The sequence below is a fragment of the Corvus cornix genome, chromosome 14 (genome assembly GCF_000738735.6).
Source record: "Corvus cornix cornix isolate S_Up_H32 chromosome 14, ASM73873v5, whole genome shotgun sequence".
Taxonomy (NCBI): Eukaryota; Metazoa; Chordata; class Aves; order Passeriformes; family Corvidae; genus Corvus; species Corvus cornix.
In genome coordinates, this window is record NC_046344.1 from 6133290 (window position 1) to 6155854 (window position 22565).

Genomic DNA, 22565 nt, shown 5'->3' on the forward strand with positions numbered 1-22565 from the left:
GTCCTCTCCCTTCCCTTAGTAATGTACCCCAAATCCTCCTGCAGAAGTTAAAACCAGCCCACAGTTCATTTCCATCCCTACCCGGGTGCCATCTCAGGATCTCCCTGTGTCTGCAGGGATCAGAGCAACTCACATGAAATGAAGCACAGCTATGGATGAGGACCATGAGCGAGGGGCTGCCTGCTCTGTGGCAACACCCCCCCCCCCCCCTTCACCTGCAGCTGACCCCTCGCGTGGGGATCGATTCTGCAGCTCAGCCAATACCAGGTTATTGTATCCAAATCCTGCAGCTGAGAAGAGATCCTGCCCTCCCTGTACGGACCCCAGCATGCTGCTGTGCCAGTGCTGTGACATCACTCAGAGAGGGAAGGGGTGAGTGCATCCCGGCGAGAATGGGATAAAATTTAGTTGCTCTGAAGTAGGAGGGGTGGTTGTCTGGTGCGTGGGGACACAGGCATGGTGACCGCAGCCAGCCTGGGACTGGGGCCCACTGGGCTCTGTGGGATGCAGGAACCAGCAGCAGCTGCTGCCGAGGGCAGCCGGATCCAGGCTCCGCGGGGTCCTGCGGATCTCCCCGGCCGTGGGAGGCGATGCTGACGGGCATCTCGCCCCGCGTGGGCTCCAGGCACGGCTGTTCCCTGGTGGGGGCCAGCACTGGCATCGGGGGAGTCCCCATCCCTCCGAAACGCATCGGGAGCCGGGGGTGAACAAGACTCCCGCTGCCAAGGGAGACGACGGGAATCCTTCCCTTCTGTTCTCCTGGCTGTGCTCTTCCCTGGAGCACCCAGGGCGAGTTGCCCACGTCCCACCGAGCGGCCGGGAGCACCCCGGGGCCGGGGGCCCGTCCACGTGCGGCGATGCTGGAGCGGCCTGGCCCGCAGGCACAGGGGCAGGGCGGCCGCAGAGCTGCTTTGCGCTCCCCCAACGCCCACGTAAGGAAGTGGTTGCATTTCTCGGAGAGGAAAAGGGAAGTCAGGCTGCCTCGGCGGGGCAGGCACAGCTCCCGCCGCTCGCTCCGGGCTCCGTTCGTGTCGACTGCCCAGAGTCCATGAACGAGCCCCGCCGTCCAGGAACCGAGCCCAGCCCGCCCTGCCCGCGCTGCCCAGCAAGGTAAGGCAGCTCTGCTACCCCCGCCAGGACCTGGGGCTGTCCCATGGGGCTGTGGCTGTCACCGCTCCTGGCGCTCACACCCTGCTCCAGGGTTCGGGGGGTATCCCCGAGCTGGGGTCAGGGGGGTGCAGGCAGCCCCTTGCCCCGTGCGAGTTTCACTGTCGCTGCGTTTTGGATGTTTTGGGGTTTTCTCCCAGCCTCGGCAGCAAGTTTGAGGGTTTTTTCTCTTGCCGGCGTTCTGACAGCTCTGGCGGGGTGGAAAGAGTCCTCCTGTGGGGGTCCCGTCGGGGTTGGTGCCGGCAGAGGCAGAGCTGCCGCAATCTGTCCTCTCCTCCTCGGGAATCAGCTGCTTCCCGCTTTGCCCGGCGCGAGGAAGAGGAGGGTCAGAGCGCCCTCCGTCTGCTCTGGGACGGGGGTGTCCCCCCAGGGCCAGGCTGGCTCATGGGGTACCCCCCACCAACACTGGGGCCTGAGGACGGGTGTCCCCAACCTGGCTGGCAGGAGCAGGGAGGGTGACACCTTCGGATGCCACAGGGAGCAGAGAGGCTTCCGGGGGTCGGTGTTGGGGTCTTGGTGGTGCAGGGGTCCACCACAGTGTCTGGGGAGAGTTTCAGGGGGTCCCAGCTCCCAGTGGGATCCTCACTGGATGCAAACCCACCTCCTGCCACCCCGCCAGGCTCGTAAAAACCCAAACTCCAGCTCCTCTGGTGTGTGGGTTCCTCCCGGGACTGGGAGGAGCCCCCGGCACTCGCTCTGCCAAGGTCTGGTTATCTCCTCCGAGGATGTTTCCGAACTGCTCGGACTGGCCTGGGAGATAACGGAGCTGCTCCAGCTCCCAATCCCGCCCTGTCTGGCCCTCGGAAAATTCCCATTTTCCTCCCTCAAGAGCCCCTGGGTTGGGGGGGAAGGGGGGTAACCACAGCTCCTCTGATGATCTTCCCAGCTGGGGAAGGGGCTGCCGAGCCCCCGTGGATCACTCCAGGGCGGGAGCAGGATTCAGCCAGCGGAACAGCAGCAGGGAACTGGCTGCAAAGGGGCTGTGGGGGAAATGAAACAACACCCGCTGCAGGCAGCGGCCAAGGCCCTCACAGCCCTCACTCCTTCCCGTGTCTGGCAAAGGCTTCCGGCCCTGGCACGGCAGCTGAACTCATCCCTTCAGAGTGGCACTCAGCAAGGGAGCAGCAGGACCCCCAGGAAGGAGGATTTATGCCTCTGAGCCCCCAAACCACCTGGAAAAAGAAAAAGCATTGCTGTTTTCTTAGTGTCGAATCCGGAAAGCACCTCGGTGCATCCTGCCTCCCATCCCTCCTCCAGGGAGCCCTTTCAGCCGGGTCCCCATTTCAGCCAAATCCCTTTTTCACACATTTTTGCTCTCCTTATCTCTTGCAATGCCAATAGCAGTGTCCCTGTCACTGATGATTTTGTCTGTCCTTCGGGTGCTGCTCCATCCACAGGGCTCAGGGCAGAGGCTCGTGGTGGCAGCAGCTTTGTATCCTCCTTGGGACACCCTGTGCCGTATCCCAGGAGGATCGGTGGGGCTGGGATAGGGCAGCTGCCTCCTCATCCATGCCCATGCCCTTGGCCAGGGGATGTGTGATAGCAGGGCTCGTGCCCTGCATCAGCACTGGAATTTCTCCACATGCAGAAGGCAGGTGATGGAGCTCCTCGGATTTTCTTTTCCCCAGCCCAGGGACGGAGCTTTACTAGGAGGGACTTTTTTCCTTCCCCTGTAGCGTTTTAACTGCCAAAGAAAACGGGACGTGTTCAGGGAGTTCCCAAAATAGCCGAGAGCGGGCTGTGAGTAATCCCCGTCTGCCACTCCCTGGCGAGGTGTTTCCCTACATCCCTGTGGTCCCTCGGCCCGATGGCCAAGGGGCTGTGACGCTGCTCGGAGCCCTTCCCGGTCCCGTGGCACCTGGAGCGGGCTTGGGGCAAACTGCTCCATCCCATGACACCGGAGCAGTTGGGGACCAGCAGGAATGGTGGGAGCTCAGCCAGGAGAAGGGATTAGTCCTGAGGGCTGAGCACTGATGGGATGGAGGTGCCTCCATGGGGCTTTGGCTCTTCCTAAATGAGGGACGGGGAAGGGGCAAGTGGATCTGGCCCTGCTGGGGTGGAGAGAGGAGGTGCTTCCCGTGGTGGGACCCCAGGGATGCACATGGGGCTGCTGGCACTAGGATCCTGGTGTTCCCAGCCAGCTCCTGCCCAGCAAGCTCCAGCCAGCTAGAGCAGGATGACAGCAGGGTTTAGAAGTTCCTGGAAATGGGCAGTTTCTGAGCTTGGAAATCCTCAGGGAAACCCTCTCCCCGGCAGAGGAGGGATGCAGAGGGCTGCAACACAGGGCTGATGGGGAGGATCACTCTGTGAGGCTGGGAGCTGGGATCTTGTCCCTGTGGCTGCAGCAGGATGTCATGACAGCCTGGGGGTCTCTCCCTGTCCCCAGCCCGTGAGCCATGGCCTACCACAGCTTCCTGCTGGAGCCCATCAGCTGCCATGCCTGGAACAAGGACCGCACCCGTAAGTACGGCTGGGGCACCCCGAAATTCCCAAGGACATCCCGAGGCACTATCCTGGCTAAACATCCCTGTGGTGGGTGGTGCTCTCGGGACAGGGCAGTGCTGGCTTGGGGCTGGGTTTGGAGAAGCAGATCCTGCCACGGGCAAATTTGGGGGCTGGGACAGCACATATCCCCCGTGTCCCCTGGTCCACCTGCCGGGACAGAGCCTGGCACAGGGGTGCCAGCACAGCGTCCGGCCCCGAGGCACCGGCAGGGGAGGGACGGACACGGAGCAGAGCCGGGTGATTCACGGCCGATGGCATTTCCCGACCACGGCCCGGGGGATGTGGGAGAACAAAAAGGGCTTTCTCTGCTGCGGCCGGAGCGCCGGGCAGGCGGGGCGGAATGGATTTGGGAGCTGTGCACCCGCAGCCGTCCTATTCCATCCTATCCCATCCTGTCCTGTCCCATCCCACCAGCTCCATGGGACCGCACTGTAGGGAAGGGAAGACACTGGGCTGTGGGGTGCTCCCTTGCCACAGGGACAATTTGCAGCATCAGGACAGTGCAGGACCAGGGCTGGGGGGCTTGGTGGGACCCCGCCAGGCAGCTGGGGCTCAGTGAGGACCTGGAGCCCAGGAAGGGGTGGGTGGGTGCTGGTTGGCCCTGCGGAGCCTGTGACCCAGGGGAGGGCTTTGACCCGGCCACTGTCACTCCCAGAGATCGCCCTGTGCCCCAACAACCACGAGGTTCACATCTACCGCAAGGATGGGGCCAAGTGGAGCAAAGTCCATGAGCTGAAGGAGCACAACGGGCAGGTGACAGGTGAGTCCCAGCTGGCAGAGGGGACAGGGACACAGAGGGTGGGTGGCCCTGTCCCAGAGCTGCTCCCAGCCCCGCTCGTGGCACTGGCACCCTCTGGATGGGAGTTGTGCAGGGGTGGAGGAGAATGGAGCAGGTTGTGTCCAGCTGAAGGCAGCCAGGGGTGAGATGGAGAGGGATGAGGTGGAGGGAGGGAGGAAGGGAGGGATGGGAAGGGAGAGGGATGGATGGATGGATGGATGGATGGATGGATGGATGGATGGATGGATGGATGGGAGAAATGGGGTGAGATGTATTGGGGTAATGTGGGATGAATGGGAAGGGAAGGGATGGTGTAGGGTGGAATGAGAGGAATGGATGGATGATGGATATATGGGAGAGATGGGTTGGGATGGGATGGAACAGTGTAGGAGGCATGGGAATGGGTGGGGTGGATTGAGATGGATGGATGAGAGAGATGGGGTGGGATGGGTTGACATGGAATGCTTTGAGGTGGGAGGGATGGGAAGGGATGGTGTGGGGCAAAGAGGAGCTGTGGAGCAGAGACCACCCAGAACAACCACACCTTCAGACATCCCCCAGCTCCGAGTGCCACGCCCCCATTCCCATTCCCATTCCCTTTCCCGTGGCTCCCTGGGCCACCATCACCCCACTCTGCCTTCCAGGCATTGACTGGGCCCCTGAGAGCAACCGGCTGGTGACATGTGGCACTGACCGCAACGCCTACGTGTGGACCCTGAAGGGCAACGTCTGGAAGCCCACCCTGGTCATCCTGCGCATCAACCGCGCCGCCCGCTGCGTCAAGTGGTCCCCCAAGGAGAACAAGTTCGCCGTGGGCAGCGGCTCCCGCCTCATCTCCATCTGCTACTTTGAGCAGGAGAATGACTGGTGAGGCTCTGGCACGGCCTCAGTGGGTCTGTCCTGGGGGAACAGGAGGGGGCATGGATGGATGGATGCATGCATGCATGGATGGGAGATGGATTGGGAGATAAGAGACTGGAGGAGCTGGAAGTGGAGACAGATGGGAAAATGGAGGGATTGACTCCCCATGCCCAAGCTCCTACTGCAGAATAGTGACCCAGGGCAGCTCCTGGGGCATTTGGAACCTTGACCAACCTCAGCCAGCCCCCCAAAATCGCAGGGGGCTCTGAGGGTGGTGATGCTGCCCCTCTGCTGCCAAACCCTCTCCACACAGGTGGGTTTGCAAGCACATCAAGAAGCCCATCCGCTCGACAGTGCTCAGCCTCGACTGGCACCCCAACAACGTCCTCCTGGCCGCTGGCTCCTGCGACTTCAAGTGCAGGTGAGGAGCAGGGGGTGAATGACCGGGGGGCCTGAGGCAGGGGGACCCTCAAGGATGGGTTGGGGGCCCAGCTTCACCTCGGGTGCTGTTTGGAGCAGGGAATGGAGCACAGGGGAGATGCAGGGAGGTCTGGGGACCATCCCAGGGATACAGCACACAGGGGAGGCAGGGGGACACTCCACGGGCTCTGCCAGGAAACTGAGTCACACAACTGAGGTAAGGGGCAGGGATGAAGGTGGTGCAAGTCCTGCATCCGGGGACACATGACAAGCCAAGGCTCTTCCCCTCCCAGGATCTTCTCAGCCTACATCAAGGAGGTGGAGGAGAGGCCCAGCCCCACGCCCTGGGGCTCCAAGATGCCCTTTGGGGAGCTGATGTTCGAGTCGAGCAGCAGCTGTGGGTGGGTGCACAGCATCTGCTTCTCGGCCAGCGGCTCCCGCGTGGCCTGGGTGAGCCATGACAGCACCCTGTGCCTGGCCGACGCCGGCAAGAAGATGGCGTAAGCACGGAGGGCTGGAGACAGGAGGGGGCTTGGGGGGACTGGGGGAGGCTGTGCTGGGGGTGGCAGCAGGGGTTGACCCCCAAACTGACACGGGGATGGAGGTGTTCGGGTTGGGTTGGGCTGAGAGCCATCCCAGAGTGTTCCTGCATGTGGGTGGGGGAGATGGAAGGGTTCAGCTTCAGGAGCTGGGATAGCCCTAGAGCATCCCTGGAGCATCCCTGGGTATCTCTGAGCATCCCTGAGTATTCCCTGAGCATCTCTTTACCTGGGTGGGGGAAGTAGAGGGGTCCAGCCTCAGGAGCTGGCATAGCCCTGGAGCAGCCCTGGGTATCTCTGACCATCCCTGGATACTCCCTGAGCATCCCTGTACGTGGGTGTGGGACATAGAGGGCTCAGCCCCAGGAGCTGGGGAACCCCTGGAGCAATCCCCAGATCACCATGGGTGGAGGAGGTGGTGGCTCCCACCCATGTGATGAGCTGTGCCAGTCTCAGCACCGAGGCTGAAGCTCAGCTCGTTGCTCACACCTCACAGTGTTGCCTCCCTGTGCACCGAGACCCTCCCCCTGCTCGCTGTCACCTTCATCACTGAGAACAGCCTGGTGGCCGCGGTGAGTCCGGGCGGGGGCACGGGGTGGGTGCTGTGGCTGAAGCTGGCCAGAGGGAGCTGAGCAGGTTGGGGTTGTTCCCCAGGGCCATGACTGCTGCCCGATGCTGTTCACCTATGAGGAGAGCCAGGGCACCCTGACCTTTGGGGGGAAGCTGGACGTCCCCAAGCAGAGCTCCCAGCGCGGCCTCACCGCCCGCGAGCGCTTCCAGAACCTGGACAAGAAAGCGAGCTCGGACACGGCCAATGCCACCCTGGACACCCTGCACAAGAACAGCATCAGGTGTGGGCTGGGGACAAGGGCGGGGAGGGACAGGCTTGGGGTCATCTCTGGGGCTGCTTGGGGCTGATGATCCCTGAGCATCCCCTGGGTGTGCTGCTGTCCAGCCCAGGAGCTTGGACAGCCCTGGAGCATCCTTGCATATCCCCAGAATGTCCCTGAGCATCCCTGCAAGTGGGAGGGAGAGACTGAGGTGCCAGCACCAGGAGCTGCGACAGCCCTGGGTGTCCCTGAGCTTCCCTGGGTACTCCCAAGCATCCCTGGGTATCCCCAGTGCCTTCCTGCACATGGGTGGGAAAGATGAAGGGGTCCAGCCCCACTCCCACCCATGGCTGCCAGGCAGCTCCAAGGGCTCTGAGGGCTCAGCAGCGACCTGGGACTGATTCCCACTCCCTCTTTGCACCCACAGCCAGATCTCAGTGCTGACGGGTGGGAAGGACAAGTGCTCCCAGTTCTGCACCACGGGGATGGACGGTGGCATGAGCATCTGGGATGTCAAGGTAAGGAATCCTCAAGGAGGCCCTGGGCTGGGAGTACCCAGCATTGAACCATCTTCCCTCCCAGTTCCCCACCTTTCAGCTTCCCAACCACCTCCGGTTTCTTTGGGACGCAACAAACTGATAAACACCTTCCTGTTTTGTTTCAGAGCCTGGAGTCAGCGCTGAAGGATCTCAAGATCAAATGAAGGAGCCATCCAGGAAGGGCATCCACGCTTCCAGCTGCCCCTGCTCTGCCCCCTGCCTGCTGCTCTCTGCCACTCCCCCCCCCGTGCCACATGACTGGGCCACACTGCCACCAGTGCCTGTCCCCGCTGCCAGCCAGCCCTGGTGGCTGTTTCCAGACAAAGAAAACCATTTTTCTTACTATTTTTTTTACCATCCTTCCCGATGCTGGTCATACATTGCTTGGAGAAATAGCAAATAAAGGATTTTCCTTGATAAATCAAAACTTGTTTTTTGCACTTTTTTAGAGCAAGTTCAGTGCAAACACAGTTGTGATCAGGGAAGATCACGGTGCTGCGCCACATCTCACCACAGGTGGTCACGTCCTCTCTGCCACCAGTGCTGAGGGTGAATTGGGATCGTGGGGATAAGGGGAATGTCACTTCCCCATTCCCTGCTTTAGCATTATGTCAAACCAGGATTGGTGTTAGGGAAAAGGGAGTGGAGAGGATGGAGGTAGCCAGGGAGCACAGGTTTCCTATTGTCTGAGTCTCCCTGGTAAAGTCCTGTCAGGTGGGCAATTCCCAAACCTGGAGCCAGCTCACAGACCTTGGGCTGCCGAACTAATCCTGCCCCTTTCCAGCCAGTTACCACAGGAGCAGATCAGTCCCAATACCGCCCACGGCCTGGGAAGGGAGCACTGGCTGGCAGAGGGACAGTGACATTTAAGTTCTGCTCCAGCCCTCAGTTAGTGGGAGGTGTTACTCTGAGATTTTCCCACCTATTTCCATCTGTTTACAAGCCCCAACCTCTCCCCCTGTGACTCCTGCCCTGCTCCATCCCAGGCATCAGCCCAAAAACTCCCCCTGTCCTGCCCCATCCACCTCCCTCTGCTCCAAGGATCACCCAAACCTCCCGTGTCAGGCTGTCCACCCCATCAGTTCTTCCCTCTCAGAGCTGACAGCACAGGCACCTCTCCTGGTAGCACTTGCTCATCCTTCCACAGCTCCCTGAGGATATTTCCTATCCCAAATCTAGGCTTGGTCTGAGCTGTGGCTTGAGCCAGCAGCTCACAGTGACATTCCCTGGGGCACAGTCCTGTGTCACACCCTCGTGCCAAAGTCCCTGCAGCCAGGCATGGACAGGGTGACACACAACAAATCCCCTTTTTCATCCTTCCTCTCCACAGCTGTAACCCCCTCTCCCAGTGACTTCCACTGCTCCAAGCCCTGGGGCCATATCTCCTCCAGCCTTTGGGGGAGTGAGTCTGGGAAGCACTGGTGTCCCTGAACAGGCTGGCAGCAGGACTCCCAGACCCCTGGGGCACAGCAGGCTGGAGCATGTCCCCTCCAGAGACATCTGAGATGGGGTGACAGTTCGGTGACTGCCCTTCTGACACAGAGACTAGGCCAGACAGTGGCCTGAGGGTAATTGTTTCCTCCACCCTGGTAAACAGATTGTGCAAGACATCCATCAGAATCAGCAGGAAAAGCTTTTCCCTTCAGGCTGTGTGTGCTGATGGAGCTCCTGAACCCTGAACCAAACTCCACACCACAACCAGCAGCCCCCAAGCTGCAGCTGTGCCTCCCCCAGGACCCCCCCCAGCTGTGCCCTTCACACACACACGAGGCCACAGCAGTTCTGATAACTTACAGTTTAATCAGCCAAATATACAAGTTCTCTTGGTGGTTTTTAAACTTGATCAAGTTTGTTTTTTTCTTTTGTTTTTTTTTCCATCTGGATCTGACACAATAAATGTTGTTTTTCTCCTTTAAACAAAGGATGATGTGGTTAAAAACTGGCACTATCCCTAATAAGGAGGAGAAAAAGAAAATGAAGAGGAGGGAAAAGGGGAGACTGGCTGCAAGAAAGGAGGGATGAATCCGGGAAGGAACGGCACTCCAGAAGTCCATGAAGTCAGGCTCCCAGCTTATACTGCAACACCCTGCAGCACAACTTGATGGGCTCTTTGCCAACTGGATTCCTCAGATACATTATCCTTTGGGATTTCATACCAAGTCAGTTCCCCACCCCATGCCCCACCCCACAACGACCCCACAATCTATTTTCTTGCAATCTAGTATTTGAAGCACCTCCCCTCCCACACAGCTCCCTCCCACCCTGCCCTCCCCACCGTCTACGAGTTCTTGATCCTAAAAACAGCAAAAACATTCATGTTTCCGAACTGTTACAGGGAATTGCTGTCCAGCACAGCTCTGCACTGCAGAGAGCAGCTGCCCCTAACCCCAAATGGAAATCTGTGCCAGGATGAGGACAAACACATCGTCAGTGTCTCTTGGAGGTGGAGGTGAGGTCGATGCTGCAGGACGCTCTGCGTGGCATCGATGGAAGGCGACACGGCAGAGCTCCTGGCAGGACCAGGCACAGTTCCCTGGCGTTTCCTCCTCTTGCATGGCCTGTGCTTACTTGTTAAGGGATAGTGACTGCAGTCTTTTACCTGCCATGGCTGCTTCGTCTTTTGCTGGGGAGGAAAACAACAGTTTCATCATTTCATGCTCAGGAACTGGGGGTGGATTGGCAGCCCCGGGGATCAAAATCCTGCCAGTTGGGTAATGGAAAAAATCCCACCCTTCCCACCAATTTCTCAGAGGTAAGAGGCACAGCTCCTCTAGTATGCTCCCTTCTATCCCTGGCCTTTCTCCAGGTGTCCACAAATGAACTGATACCCAAATTTCTCTGTGGAAGCCACCAAGGAGCTGTGTTCAGACTTCTGGTTCACACCTCCCAGGGAAAGGCCAGGAAGGGAAGGAGTGCTGTGTGAACTCCCTGGGCAGTTCAGATCCCCACATGCAAAGCAGATAAATCACCCAGCACAAGGAGCCTGCCAAACCCCTAAACTGGAGCCAGAATTGCCTGGGAAGCAGGGGACAAGATGGATATGAAGAGCAATTCCCTTCTCTCCTCCCCTGCTCCAGTGCCCAAGTACTTGTTTATAAAGCAAGACTTTTATGAGAGGGAAACAGCTGAGCCCGGTTCTGCTGAAGGGAGTTGATGACACTCAGCAACACCGCACAGGCTCAGATGAGGCATGTGTGGCATGTGGCATTGTGCCTCTTGGCACTGCAGCCATGGCATGGAGAGGTAGGAGAATATGATTAATTATTCTCTAACCTTTTCTTTCTTCTTCTTTCTTTCTGGCAGCTTCTTCCCTTTGCTTCCGAATGATGGCTAGTCGGGCAAGGTCTGCCTTGGCTTGCTCTGTTTTCCCAGCTAGGTGCATTTTCATGTATCTTTCTTTTGCCTTTTGCTTCTCTATTTCCTCTCTGTACAAGAGAAACACAACAATCACCAGAGTATCCAGGAAGCACACAGGAACAGGCAGAGTGGGGCTTTCCAACCAGGAAAAATCCCCAAACTGGGGGTCCTTCACCAGTTTTCCAGCACAGGTTCTGTCTGTTTTCAGGGTTTGAACAGAGATGAGGAGAGAGATTATTTCTACCTTGCTTCAGCTAAATAAGGACATGGACACACAAGGAGGTCAAATAAATTAGCCCCACACCACAACAACTGTGACATGTTTTTCCCAGCCTTACCCTCAAAGGTGTCCTTCTGCTGAAGCAATCAATGCCAAATAAAAAAGCTTCCATCTTTCCTTCCAAACCTCACCATTGCTAATTGAAACCAGAAGATTAAACTTTGGTTTTCAGGTTATTCATCTGCCCAGACAAAATTTCACCACGAAATCTGGAAAACCAGTACCTGTCAGCAGGGCACCTTCTGCAGCAAGACTGAAGTGGATCCAAGGTGACCTCTGGTTAATGGATTTCTGTTCTGATTTTTGGCATAAAACTTCAGGAAAGGAACGGCCTAAATCCCTTTCACAGCAGTATGATTTCAGGATTTCAGTTAGGTCTGATTTTTGGCATAAAACCTTAGGAAAGGAATGGCCTAAATCCCTTTCTCTCAGTGCCCCACAGCAGGCTGCCTGGCTCCAGGATGGCCACAGCTGTTCCCAGAGGACAGACAACTCCTGTGAAGTTTCTAAGGAGCCCCATTTTGAAGCACAGTGAGCCCAGTTTGGTGCTGTTCAGTGCCTGCTTTAGGCAGCAACACACTTTAAGGGCCTCCCTGAAACACTGACACAGAGCAGGGGAAACACCTCCCTGCACCAAGCTGCTGCCAGCAGCGAGGCTGAAATTCCAGGGACGCAGCAGGGAACACTCACCTCTCTCGTCGTGAGAGCTCCTTGGGTCCATCCAGGTCCAGCTGAGTGACTTTTTTGGTTGTCTGAATGACACGGTTGGGGTTCTCTATGTCTATCAACCCCTCCACTCCTTTGCGCTTTTGCTGTGGGTAAAGAACAAGAGGGAGGTTAAGGAGCTCTCACACTCAGCTCTGGGTTGCACCAAGAGCTCTCCAAACACACTGCAAAGCACCCCAAAAGCTCAAGTCAAGATTTTAATACCAGCCAGTAAAACCATTTAGGAACCAAGGCACCTTCAGCCTTTTTAAAAATCTTCTTGCCTTTGTATTTCATTTGTAAATATGCACGAGTTTTCATTCTGAGGGCAGAACGCTTTCAAGTGAGGGCTTTTTGGCTTCTAAAAATAGTTCCGTAAAAAATGTACTCTAGGTAGCTCTGCTCAGAATCCAGAGCATGCATCTCCCCCCTGACCCAAGAATTAGGGGCATTAAATGCCCTGAGAATGCCAGTACCTGATAATCCTCATCATCTTCATCACTCTCATCTGAATCTAAAGATTTCTTCTCCTTTTTGGGGTCTCCTGTTGCTCCTTCGCCTCCTTCTTCTTGTTCCTCCTCTTCCTACAAAATCAGAGGAAATTAGAGGCAATGTATGTCACTAAAAATCCCAAATCCAGCTCTTAAATGAGATTTTGGAGGGACGAGTGACAGCTCTGAGCACTGGCGTTCCTGATGTGGCCCTTGGGCCACCAAGGCAGTCTGGCTGTCACAGAATGAGAGTTCCTCTGCAACAGCATCACCTCCAAAGAACTCTGCTGTTCCCTCCAACAGGAAAATCCCTGCGAAGGACACAACTGGCACTTTACTTTCCCCAAATGAAAGCTCTCCAGGAGAATTTTGGCCTGGGTTTCCAGTGCACAGTATTTCAGAGATTGGAAACTACATGGATGCAGCTTAGAGATGGATTCCATCCTGGATCTGAATAAATAAAAACAACTAGAGAAGGAGCAAACTGACAACCATCAACCAGAACATTATTATCCAAGGAATTACAGCCTTTTTAGCAGAGCTTCCACCAGTCAGGAGCCTGGGAATTAATTTCTAAATCATCAGAAGAACCAATATGGGTATGAATAGCTTGTTTTACACTACCAACATCCCTCAAGCAACCAGCAAAGTGGATGAGCAAGGAACAGTAAGAGGAGTAATTTTGTTAATTGTGGGGGGTTTTTTTAAGCTGTCCTTAATAAACCAGTATTAGCTGTAACCATCTGTGTAATCATCACTATGTGATATGGATTACCACAAAAAATAAATCCTTCTCAAAGTGCAGTTCTCTGGTTTGCTATGAAACAAGACAGGCATTTCAAGTGGGTCCTGCTTTTCTGTTCCATTTCCAATCAGTATTTTTATTAACAACATGGAAGCAGAGAACAGACACACAGTTTGTGAATGACATCACACTGGTAGGAGTTGGAATTATTTTGGAAAACAGGATGAGACTCATAAGTGGTTTCAGAATTTGGAAATATGGAATGAAACCAAGAAGGTGGAATCAGAAACTAACCAAGGGGAGCTACACTTTGGAAGAAGAAATCCAACACAAAGCTGGAATATGTGGCTAAACAGCAAACCAAACAATCATCTCGAATTCCAGCTGGGCAAAACATTAAAAAGGACTCAATGCTATGGCTCAGAACTGCTTGAGAGAGTCATCTCAGAGGTATTCATCAGGACTTCCTACATGGGGTGTAATTATCCTCCTGTGGTCAGTGCTCTGAGGCCTCAGCTGGAATTGTGTATTTGGGCTGAGGTAGCACTTTAGAAAGTCACAGAAAAATATTAGAGTGTCACCAGAGCTGTGGTAATTTGGGAATAAAGAGAGCAAGAGCTGCAAAAAGCAGCCAAGGCTTTCATGACAGCAGTCAGCTCACAGTGGAAGTTGGGGGAGCTGTTACAGTCCAACGCTGGGGCACAGAAACGCACCCAAAAGAGGCCCCACACCAGAAAACTCTGTTATCTCTCCCTGCAAGTCAGAGGCAAACAAGAAAATCATGTGTCCAGGAAGAAGTCAAAGGAGTTTGGTCCCTAAATCTACAGTAGAATGAGGGAAAATACAATAATTTCAACGTACAGTAGCATGTCAAGATGTGGCCCTTGCTCTCCAAAGCCAAGCTGCAGAACAAATGAGCTGACACTCATGGAGACTGGGATGATGAAATATGGAGAGAAAAGATCTCCAGAGCTACTGTGTCATGAGCTCCTGTCCCTTAACTTTCAAAGGCTGCCATGGGTGGTCTCCCAGGCCTCAGGAACCAGACTGGGTGACATCTTGGAGTCTCCCCAGCTGGAGATATTCAGGATCCATACTGTGATCATGGCTGGAATGATCTGCAACACTTGGCTAAGCTGCCATTGCTCCTGAACAGTGAATAACCAGGCTGGATAAAACAGGAGTTAGGACAGAACACACAAAGGAGCAAACACATACCCTTGCCTTTTGCTTTTCTGCTTGGAGCTGGGCATCAATCTCCTCAGGACTGGTGTACTGCCTTGCTCGGCCTTTGTGGCCTCCTTTTCTACCTGCACAAAATAATAAAATTAATACATGGTTTAGTGGTAACTTCCAGAAAGGTCTGTTCCTCCTGCAGCACTCTCTGGATTTTAGGTGTGGATAGGACAAACCAAAATAGGTCCTCTGATAGAACCTAAACAACAAAACCCCACATTGAACTTGGTGAAATGCTCCAAGACTTTTAGGTAAGACACACAGAGAATTGGGATTATTGATACCACCCCTCCCTGCCTGTGCTCATGGCCTCTACAATTCCCTTCCCAGGCTGGCAAGGGGTGCTCAGTCCCACAGCAGATCCCAGTTTCCTGCACAGGAGGAATCACAGTGTGTTCCTGTGGTTACAACCAACATTCCGACAAGCTTGGCTCCTTAACCCCTCCCACTGTGCCAGGGGAAAATAGGAAGCTAATTGGACAAAAGCCTTGGGAATCACAATGGGAGCTGAAGAAGTACTAAAAGGAGCCTCCATGTTTTACTGCTTTATGAGGAAAAATAGGAAGCTCTAGGAAGCAGGAAGGGGAGTCACCGTGGCTGGCACTGCCCCAAGTTCCAAATTCTGTTGATCAGTGAACTGCTGAAGCCACTAATGCTCCCTTCAAGCCACTGCTCTGGTGATGTTCTTCCAGCCCAAAGAACTGGGAAGCAAGTTGAATACAGCCAATCCACAGCCTTGAGTGAGGGAGCTTGGCAAAAAGCAAACAACTCTGGCAAGGCAGCTCTCTGCTGCCACAGGAGTCCTGCAAGTCCAATGGAAGGAGCAGGAAACACTGGATCTCCCTCATCCTCCCCTTCACCTGCCAAGGACAATGGGAACCTTACAGTGATGGGGAGGGATTGAGGGATTGTCCCTCCTTCCTTGGCACTGTGGGATCCATGGGAGATCTGCCACTGCTCTCTCACTGTGCTGTTGGACTGGGAGGCACTGGGAGCCTTAGAGATCCAACATTTTCTGACCAATTTTCCTGCTTCAGCACAAACTCTCATATGCCTTAGTTCTGTCCCAAAACCCCACTGTGAAGCTTTACAGAAACTCCTGAAATATTTTTCCAAGAGAAATGGGGAACTGCAGAGACCAAATTCTTCTTCCTGGATTCAGCTGGGGAAGCTCATGGACTCTCAAACCCTAAGCACAATTCAAAGCTTTGGTGCAGCCAGACAGGTGTTTTCCGTTTGTCTGTTCCCAGCCATCCCACGTGGGAACACTGACACCCTCTGGAAGGAGATCTGCCACTGGAATGCTCCTGGGGAGACATTACCTCACTGCCCAGCACATGACATCACTCCAAATGGAACAACAGTGACATCTGTGACACACCAACCCCCAAATAACCAAAGCCTGCTGTGCTCCCAGCCCGGCCAGGGCCAGGCTCCTCATCCAGCTGCTCCAGAATTCCACACTGGGCTCAGGACCAAGGAACACAAACCACTCATTACTGCAAATAAACAGTGGTGATAAGGGGCAGAAGCAACTAAAGAGAAAATATTTTACATTAAAAGCCTAAAAAGAAGCAAATGGAAGAATGAAGCTGATGGAAGCCCAGCAAGGGCTCAGCACAGTGCAGGGATGGGGCTCTGCTCCCACAGAGAGATCAAACCTCACATCAGACATGGGGAGCTGCTCCTACACCTGCCACTGACCAGCTCTGTGCCTCAGTCTCACCATCTGTAAAACAGGGATAATGGTTCTTTTGCACCTCTGTGAAGCACTTTTAAAACAGAATCACCTGCAGCAAAGCCCAGTGGTGCCCAGGCAGGCCCACGTTCAAACACATCTGTCTTTGGCTTTCAACAGCCTAATTAAGGAATTTAGATGAAAGAGAACGGAATGATGCTGATGGAATCTCTTCTTTTTAAAATCAAAGTATTAGGGGGAAAAAAAGGAAATTAATCAGAAATAATCCTGTAAAAAAATTTATTAGTAGCTGATTAATGCCCCTCCCTTTTATATTAACAGTGAGTGCCAAAATCCACTCTTCTGCCAACAATCCAACAACTCCCACTGACTTAGGGAGAGAACGACCAAAGACCTCTCTTCTTACAAAAAGCCAAAGGTTTGAATCAAACACTGAAATCTGTACAATAAAATAAAGAGCAGGAAATCCTGAAGTTAGAGGGCATTTAAATATGAAAAACGGGGTTATAAGCCCCCACAGTTCCCTGCCTTCACAAAAACCATGTGGAAGCTTCAGCCCCATCTCCCATCACTGTGCAAATGGACCCAAAATGAAGTGGTTAAATAAAATCTAAGCAAGGAATCAGTTTGGTGGTAAAGGCTGGGAAATGCTGATGAAATAAAGCAGAGCAAACTGCAGGGAAGAGGAACGAGAAAGGGCTGGTTTTCAACGTGTGTGACCGAGGTTTGCAAGAGCCAATTATGCAGATGGTGCATATGGAGAAGGTTCTGGGTGGATCCCGCTGAGCCGTGACAGCCCGGCAGTGCCTCATCCCCGCTCCTGAATCACACGAGGAGCAAGTCGGTGCCCGCTCCGGAACACCCAAACGCGGCGCTGCCGGAGCCACATCAAAGGAGCCGCGTTTGGAGCCCCTGGACCACCCCTGGGGCGGGACCCCCCTGCGCGGCCGCTCGGATCTCCCGGGGCGGGATGGCCGCCAGCCCCCGGTGCCCCTCGTGGGGCTGGACCCACCTCCCCGGGGCTCCGTGAGCCCCACGCCCCTGTCCCGGGAGAACCGGCCGCGGTTCCCGTTCCAGCGGGAGCACATGGAGCCAAGCCCGGTCCCACGGGAGGGACCGGCAGCCCCCGGCCCGGACACCCCCGTGGCTGCCGCGCTGTCACGGCACTTGGGGAGCACAGAACGGGCCCCCGGCTCTGCGAGGAGCGTGGGGAAGGCGCCGTCTCCTGGGGGGCGGGGAGGGGGCGAGGCAGCCCCGGAGCCCCCGAGAACAGAGCGGGGGGGAAGAGAACCCGAGAGCCCCCAGAGCCCAAACACGGCCGCGGGGGCAGCGCGGGGACCGCCCTCTGCCGCCGGTAAGGGGGAAAGGGACCCCCGCAGGCTCCCCCAAGGCCGGGGAGAGAACGGAGCCCCCGCGGCATCTTTACAGCCGGGGGCGAACACGAGCCCTGCCCGCGCCGGGGCGGCCCACACACCCCCTCAGCCCCTTCCTCTCTGTCCCCCGTGTCCTCCCACCGCCGTTCCCCGCGGGGGAACCCCCGGCCCGGCCTGGCCCCCACCACCTTTCGGCATCGCGGCGATGGCGGCGCGGCCCCCCCGGCCCGAGCGGCGCCCGGAACCGGAACCGGAACCGCCCCCACCCGCAGGGCCCCGCCGCTGGGCTGCCCGCAGCGCCGCCGCTCCCGCCGCCCGCGCCGTCCCTCCCGGTGCTCCCGCAGCGCGGAGCGGGGCCGGGGCCGGTTCCTTCCCGGCGGTTTCTCGCCTCTCTCGGGGGTGCGGCGGGGCGGGCTCCGGTCAGGCAGCGCGCAGGGCAGCCCAGGAGGCGGCGCGGCTGCGAGAGGCCCCCGGGTGACGGCGGCGGCGGCGCGACGGGAGCGGGCGGTGAGCGGGGCTGGGACCGGGACGGGGAGCGGGACAGAGACCGGGATCAGGGTCGGGACCAGGACAAGCACAGGGACCGGGATCAGGACAGGAATTGGAACCAGGATCTGCGGCCTTCTTTCACCCCGCCAGCCACGGGTTCCGCTGTGGGGCTGCCGGGGCCGGGCCGGGCGGCCTCGCCCCAGTGTCCCAGGGAGCTGAGCGGAGTTGTCACCTCGGGGGAGGAGCGGCTGCCGCGCTTTGCCGAGGAGAAAAACTGACTTATCGTGCAGCAGTCGCCGAGGTTTCCACTCTTTCACGAGCTCTGTAAAGCTCATTTTTATCCTTGAAGTGGAAAACGGGAAGGGGGCACAGAAACCTTAGGAGAAATATATCTGACCGCTGTTTTCCTTTCGTTTTTTCTAGTGATTCTGAGGGAGTGCTAGAGTGGTTCCCCTTGCCTTTCGCCCCCTTCGTTCCCGAGGCAATGCCCAAAGTGAAGAGGAGCAGGAAGCCTCCCCCGGATGGCTGGGAGCTGATCGAGCCCACGCTGGACGAGCTGGATCAGAAGATGAGAGAAGGTGAGTGGGTGTTCTCTGGGATGGGACCCCAAAACAAGCTCACAAGAGCTGCTTCGTGAATACAGGTGGACCTTTTCTGTGTCTGTGCCTCCAGTGGTGCTGCAGGTTGATCCTGGGCCATGGTAGTCCCTATTTTTGGGGTGTACACAGGTTATGGAGCACAGAGCTTTGCTTACAGCTGGTTTTGGGATGAAGCTCATGGGTGTGTGGAGGAACTGGTAGTTCCTGTCTGTGTTGCTGCTGTGGGCATGAAGTCACCCACCATCCCAGTGTGGGTCATGTCATCCCACTGCCATTGGTTTGAGATCCTTAAGGAGCTGTTCCAGGTTAGGTCCCTCTCATTTGAGTCTCCTCCCATTAATCTCGGTCTTATCTCTGTCATGTGTTGAGTTATGAACGTTCTTGGAACAGTTCACTGCAAAGGGGTTGAGGGAAGCACTTGGTCACCTGGTGTTTGTGTTCCCTCCCAGCGGAGACGGAGCCACACGAAGGGAAGAGGAAAGTGGAGTCCCTCTGGCCCATCTTCAGGATCCACCACCAGAAAACACGTTACATCTTTGATCTCTTCTATAAGAGGAAAGCAATCAGCAGAGGTGAGGAGGGCAGGGGCTTTACCTGGGGCAGGGGAAAACTGGAGTGAGTGAGGTGTTTACCTGTGGATGCTGCTGAACTGGGAGTTGGTGGGATCAGGTTTCTGGGGAAGGAGGATGGAGGGAAGGCTTGGCAGCAGCCTGGCTGTACTTGCTGGTTACTACAGCTGGTAACTCCTGATAGTGAGACTTGTGACAGTTGCTGGTGACAGTGTCTGCTCCTCCCCAGAGCTCTATGAATACTGCATCAAGGAGGGCTATGCTGACAAAAACCTGATTGCCAAGTGGAAGAAGCAGGGCTATGAGAACCTCTGCTGCCTGCGCTGCATTCAGACTCGGGACACCAACTTTGGGACCAACTGCATCTGCAGAGTCCCCAAAAGCAAGCTGGAAGTGGTGAGTCTCCAGCTTGTTCCTCTGCTCTGCAGTAGCTATTGTGACTTCTCCCAGCTCAGTGACAGCAGAGGGGGTAGTGCTGTTCTTCCTGGTGATTTCCCCTACCTTTGCTGATAGGGTTGGTATCTAGCTGGTTCTAAAGCTGCTGTCAGCTTTGGCATTCATTTAAAGTTGTTTAAGTATGGGAAATAACACCAAACAGTGGAAAACCTTCCCACCTAGAGCCCTTCCCTGCCTCGAGGTCTGATCCTGCTGCTCTGGCTGGGGCTAGGCTGAAACACCCTCCTCATGTTTGTTTTTCAGGGCAGAATCATTGAGTGCACTCACTGTGGATGCAGAGGCTGCTCTGGTTGAAGCCTTTTGCCATCAGACTTGTTTATTGAACTCTGAGGGACATCCTCCTCCTCCTCCTTCTCAATGGACTATGAGTGCAATTTCACTTTCTGTGATGGGATACTTCTGTATAATAATTAAAGCAGCAGCATAATCACCTGGATCGTGAATAAATGAGGGGTGCTTTGGAGTAGGGTTTTGTGTAGCCATTTATTTTAAAATAAAGTTTGCCTTCCTGACAGAGTGGTGTGATCTGGTGAAACACTCCTGTGCCCCTTTTCTCCTGTTAGATCTGTTCTGGGTGCTTGAAGGTTGTTCTGCACGTTGTGAGCTGCTCTGGGGTTTTTCCTCAACTAGGTCCATTTAAAAGGCTGTGTGGAAAGGAAATACAGTTCCCAAATGTCCTGTCTGAGCTCTTCCCTGACCACGTGCAGATGGAAGCTGAATTTCACTGGAATTCTCTGCTGGAATTAATGCACAGATCCCTTCAGGAATGCCAGCAGTCTAGAGTCTTACAGGTCACATGTGAAATGACAGAACACAGGACAGAGACAAAACCAGCACCGAGCTAAACCCCTGTTAAATCTGATTTTGCTTCTTCCTTGTTTTGCGCAGGGTTTGCTAAACTACAGCCCACCTAATCCTTGGCAGTTGAAGGAAATTCACTGAAAACGTATTTGCTCCTCCTTAAAACAAAAGGAAATATTTTATTAAGTAGCTATTGCAAGAAGTTTGCAACTGGGGGTTGGGGAAATATGAAGCAGCTTTACTACAAGCCACTTTAAAGAAGCAAGTCATGCATCTTCCTTGTGCTAGAAAAACTTGAAACTTCAGCATCCTGCTCCCTTTTCCTGCACAGCCTCTGCCTCGCTGTCCTGCCCACCAGGCTTTGCTGTCCTGTACTTGGCCCAGGGGTGGGGCGTCTCCTCTCCAGCCATAACTTTTAACCACCGGTAGTAGTAGCCACGGAAACCATCAATCTTCTCCAGGTATGGGTTTTTGTACTTATACTGCAAAGAGAAATCCAACAAAACAAGTTTCTATTAGATCAGAGCTCACTTGGGCACCAGCCTGCAGGAGCTACAAGATGCTACTGAAGAAACAGCAATCAAGTAACCATCAGCCAGACCAGACAAACCCAAAGGACACCCAGGCAGACATTTATGATTCCCCTCCCTTGTTGGTGTCCTTTGTGATGCCTTCACACCCTGTCAGTCCTGGCTCCTTACCCTGTCAAATTTGGGAGGGTACCGTGCTGCGAACTCCAGCTGCCGGATGATCACTTCATTGGGAGGCACCTGGTTATTCCTCATGTCCCGCAGGATCTCCGTGAGGTAACTGTAATCCAGCTGCCTCACAGCAGCAGCAATGAGGGTGCTGTAGATGTATTTGTTGGGAGTTATTCCAGACCTCTGCAAAGAACAAATGCTACAGTTAAAGAAGTTTATCTGCTGACTAGTGCAGGACTCACAGAAGGAAAAGGCAGGCACTTTTTACACAAGGAGCACAACTCTCACCATGGGACCTGTGAAGCAGCTTGTGCAGTGCCAGCACAGGTGCAGGGCAGACCAGCTACTCTGGAGCTCCATGTTTTTGGGGAGAACAAAACCACTGACCACGAAAACCTCAGCAGGTCTTTCAAAAGCATTAACCTTTCACTTTGCCTCTTCCTGCAGCTCAGACCCCAAGCAGCAGCAGATTTTTCTTGATTACCTTCAAATCTGAGAGCAGCTGCAGTCCATCCTGCTGTTTGTGGCAGGCAATTGCCAAGTTACAAAATGTCTGGAGATTAGGTGACAGTCCCCTCTTCACCAGAGCTGGCAGCACGCTCTGCAAGATACAAGTGTTGGCATCACTTCCCAAAAAAATCTCACTGTAGCTTTCCAAATAGGGAGCTGGACGTGCTAGAACAGAATCCAGAAATACTTAGAAATTAACCCAAGCACCACCTTGTGGAAACAGTGTGAGATCCCAGTTTCTATTGTGGACAGGGAAATGGGTCTCAGTAAAACACAGGAGGCCTGAGACCAGGAGGTGGTGATAGGGCTGGTTCTGAGGTTTTTCTCTCACCTTTGCTCCCTCCAGGTCTCCCTGTTTACTTCTCTTCCTCATTAAAGTGTTAAAGAAGGTCACATCTACTTTTACTTTATGATGATCCAACAGTGCCAGCAAAGAGGACTCTGAGGGGCTCTGGGGTTCCACAAGCTCAGCCAGTAATGTGAACGTTTTGATGTTGGGCTCTGCATTGTCCTCTTTCATTTTGTTCAAGAATCCCTCCACATCCCCCATCAAAGCCAGTCTATGGGATGGCGTGGCCACTGTCCCCAAGGAAACTACGGCTGTGTCAGGCATCCTGGAATCCAACAAGTTGGGCAGGTTGCAGAAAGGCAGCTTCTGTCTTGGGTGTGCCTGTTCCTGCTCCATCTCACTCCAGGCTCGCCTCATCAAGGCTCCAGCCCTGCTGTGAGTGACGCTGGGGCTGTCAGGAACAGCTGGTTCTGCTTCAGCCCGAGCCACATCTTTATTTTGTTGCTGGATCCATTCCTTGGGCTGCACTGAACTCTCCTGAAATAATTGTTTTTCCATAGCTTCCACATCCAGCTGGACAGCAGCACTCTCTGATGCCTTCTTCCTCTGATTTTTCACCTTTTCCT

The 22565-nt window shown here is 54.9% G+C and overlaps 4 protein-coding genes across 6 annotated transcripts; 2 read left to right on the forward strand and 2 right to left on the reverse strand.

Moving 5' to 3' along the window:
- Positions 1 to 964: 964 nt before the first annotated feature.
- On the forward strand, positions 965 to 8066 carry ARPC1B (actin related protein 2/3 complex subunit 1B). The gene is made up of 10 exons (XM_039560597.1): positions 965 to 1110; positions 3554 to 3627; positions 4328 to 4432; positions 5095 to 5317; positions 5625 to 5732; positions 6025 to 6231; positions 6767 to 6842; positions 6925 to 7121; positions 7528 to 7618; positions 7765 to 8066. Exons 2-10 carry the CDS (start codon positions 3564 to 3566, stop codon positions 7801 to 7803), a joined length of 1110 nt encoding a protein of 369 aa, XP_039416531.1. The 5' UTR covers positions 965 to 1110; positions 3554 to 3563; the 3' UTR covers positions 7804 to 8066.
- Positions 8067 to 9419: 1353 nt separating this feature from the next.
- Positions 9420 to 17811, reverse strand: PDAP1 (PDGFA associated protein 1). Its single transcript, XM_039560122.1, has 6 exons — positions 17714 to 17811; positions 14436 to 14527; positions 12458 to 12565; positions 11967 to 12088; positions 10913 to 11064; positions 9420 to 10262 (listed from the first exon to the last, which is right to left on the reverse strand). The coding sequence occupies exons 1-6, from the start codon at positions 17721 to 17723 to the stop codon at positions 10204 to 10206; spliced, it is 543 nt and encodes a 180-aa protein (XP_039416056.1). The 5' UTR covers positions 17724 to 17811; the 3' UTR covers positions 9420 to 10203.
- Positions 17812 to 17930: 119 nt separating this feature from the next.
- BUD31 (BUD31 homolog) lies at positions 17931 to 20152 on the forward strand. Of its 3 annotated transcripts, none has more exons than XM_039560123.1 (5): positions 17931 to 18032; positions 18438 to 18592; positions 19063 to 19185; positions 19412 to 19578; positions 19882 to 20152. In XM_039560123.1, exons 2-5 carry the CDS (start codon positions 18499 to 18501, stop codon positions 19930 to 19932), a joined length of 435 nt encoding a protein of 144 aa, XP_039416057.1. In that variant the 5' UTR covers positions 17931 to 18032; positions 18438 to 18498; the 3' UTR covers positions 19933 to 20152. The 3 variants fall into 3 exon arrangements, with proteins under 3 accessions (XP_039416057.1, XP_010390659.2, XP_010390660.2); XM_010392357.3 differs by lacking the exon at positions 17931 to 18032 and adding an exon at positions 18057 to 18338; XM_010392358.4 differs by lacking the exon at positions 17931 to 18032 and adding an exon at positions 18057 to 18315.
- A 435-nt stretch (positions 20153 to 20587) lies between these two features.
- Positions 20588 to 21618, reverse strand: LOC120410785 (pentatricopeptide repeat-containing protein 1, mitochondrial-like). Its single transcript, XM_039560125.1, has 3 exons — positions 21429 to 21618; positions 21141 to 21323; positions 20588 to 20921 (listed from the first exon to the last, which is right to left on the reverse strand). Exons 1-3 carry the CDS (start codon positions 21498 to 21500, stop codon positions 20742 to 20744), a joined length of 435 nt encoding a protein of 144 aa, XP_039416059.1. The 5' UTR covers positions 21501 to 21618; the 3' UTR covers positions 20588 to 20741.
- Between the last annotated feature and the right edge of the window lie 947 nt (positions 21619 to 22565).

Bases quoted from the DNA above. Each gene is read 5' to 3' on its own strand.
- ARPC1B (XM_039560597.1), top strand. From the start codon at position 3,564: ATGGCCTACCACAGCTTCCTGCTGGAGCCCATCAGCTGCCATGCCTGG. The intron at 3,628-4,327 runs GTAAGTACGGCT...TGTCACTCCCAG, and splicing joins CTGGAACAAGGACCGCACCC to AGATCGCCCTGTGCCCCAAC. The intron at 6,232-6,766 runs GTAAGCACGGAG...CACACCTCACAG, and splicing joins GACGCCGGCAAGAAGATGGC to TGTTGCCTCCCTGTGCACCG.
- PDAP1 (XM_039560122.1), bottom strand. The intron at 12,566-14,435 runs GTATGTGTTTGC...CTGATTTTGTAG, and splicing joins CAGAAAAGCAAAAGGCAAGG to GAAGAGGAGGAACAAGAAGA. The intron at 12,089-12,457 runs GTACTGGCATTC...CTTTACCCACAG, and splicing joins AAGATGATGAGGATTATCAG to CAAAAGCGCAAAGGAGTGGA.
- BUD31 (XM_039560123.1), top strand. From the start codon at position 18,499: ATGCCCAAAGTGAAGAGGAGCAGGAAGCCTCCCCCGGATGGCTGGGAG. The intron at 19,186-19,411 runs GTGAGGAGGGCA...GCTCCTCCCCAG, and splicing joins GAGGAAAGCAATCAGCAGAG to AGCTCTATGAATACTGCATC. The intron at 19,579-19,881 runs GTGAGTCTCCAG...TTTGTTTTTCAG, and splicing joins CCAAAAGCAAGCTGGAAGTG to GGCAGAATCATTGAGTGCAC.
- LOC120410785 (XM_039560125.1), bottom strand. From the start codon at position 21,500: ATGGAGCTCCAGAGTAGCTGGTCTGCCCTGCACCTGTGCTGGCACTGC. The intron at 21,324-21,428 runs GTGAGAGTTGTG...TGTTCTTTGCAG, and splicing joins GCTGCTTCACAGGTCCCATG to AGGTCTGGAATAACTCCCAA. The intron at 20,922-21,140 runs GTAAGGAGCCAG...TTCTCTTTGCAG, and splicing joins ACCCTCCCAAATTTGACAGG to TATAAGTACAAAAACCCATA.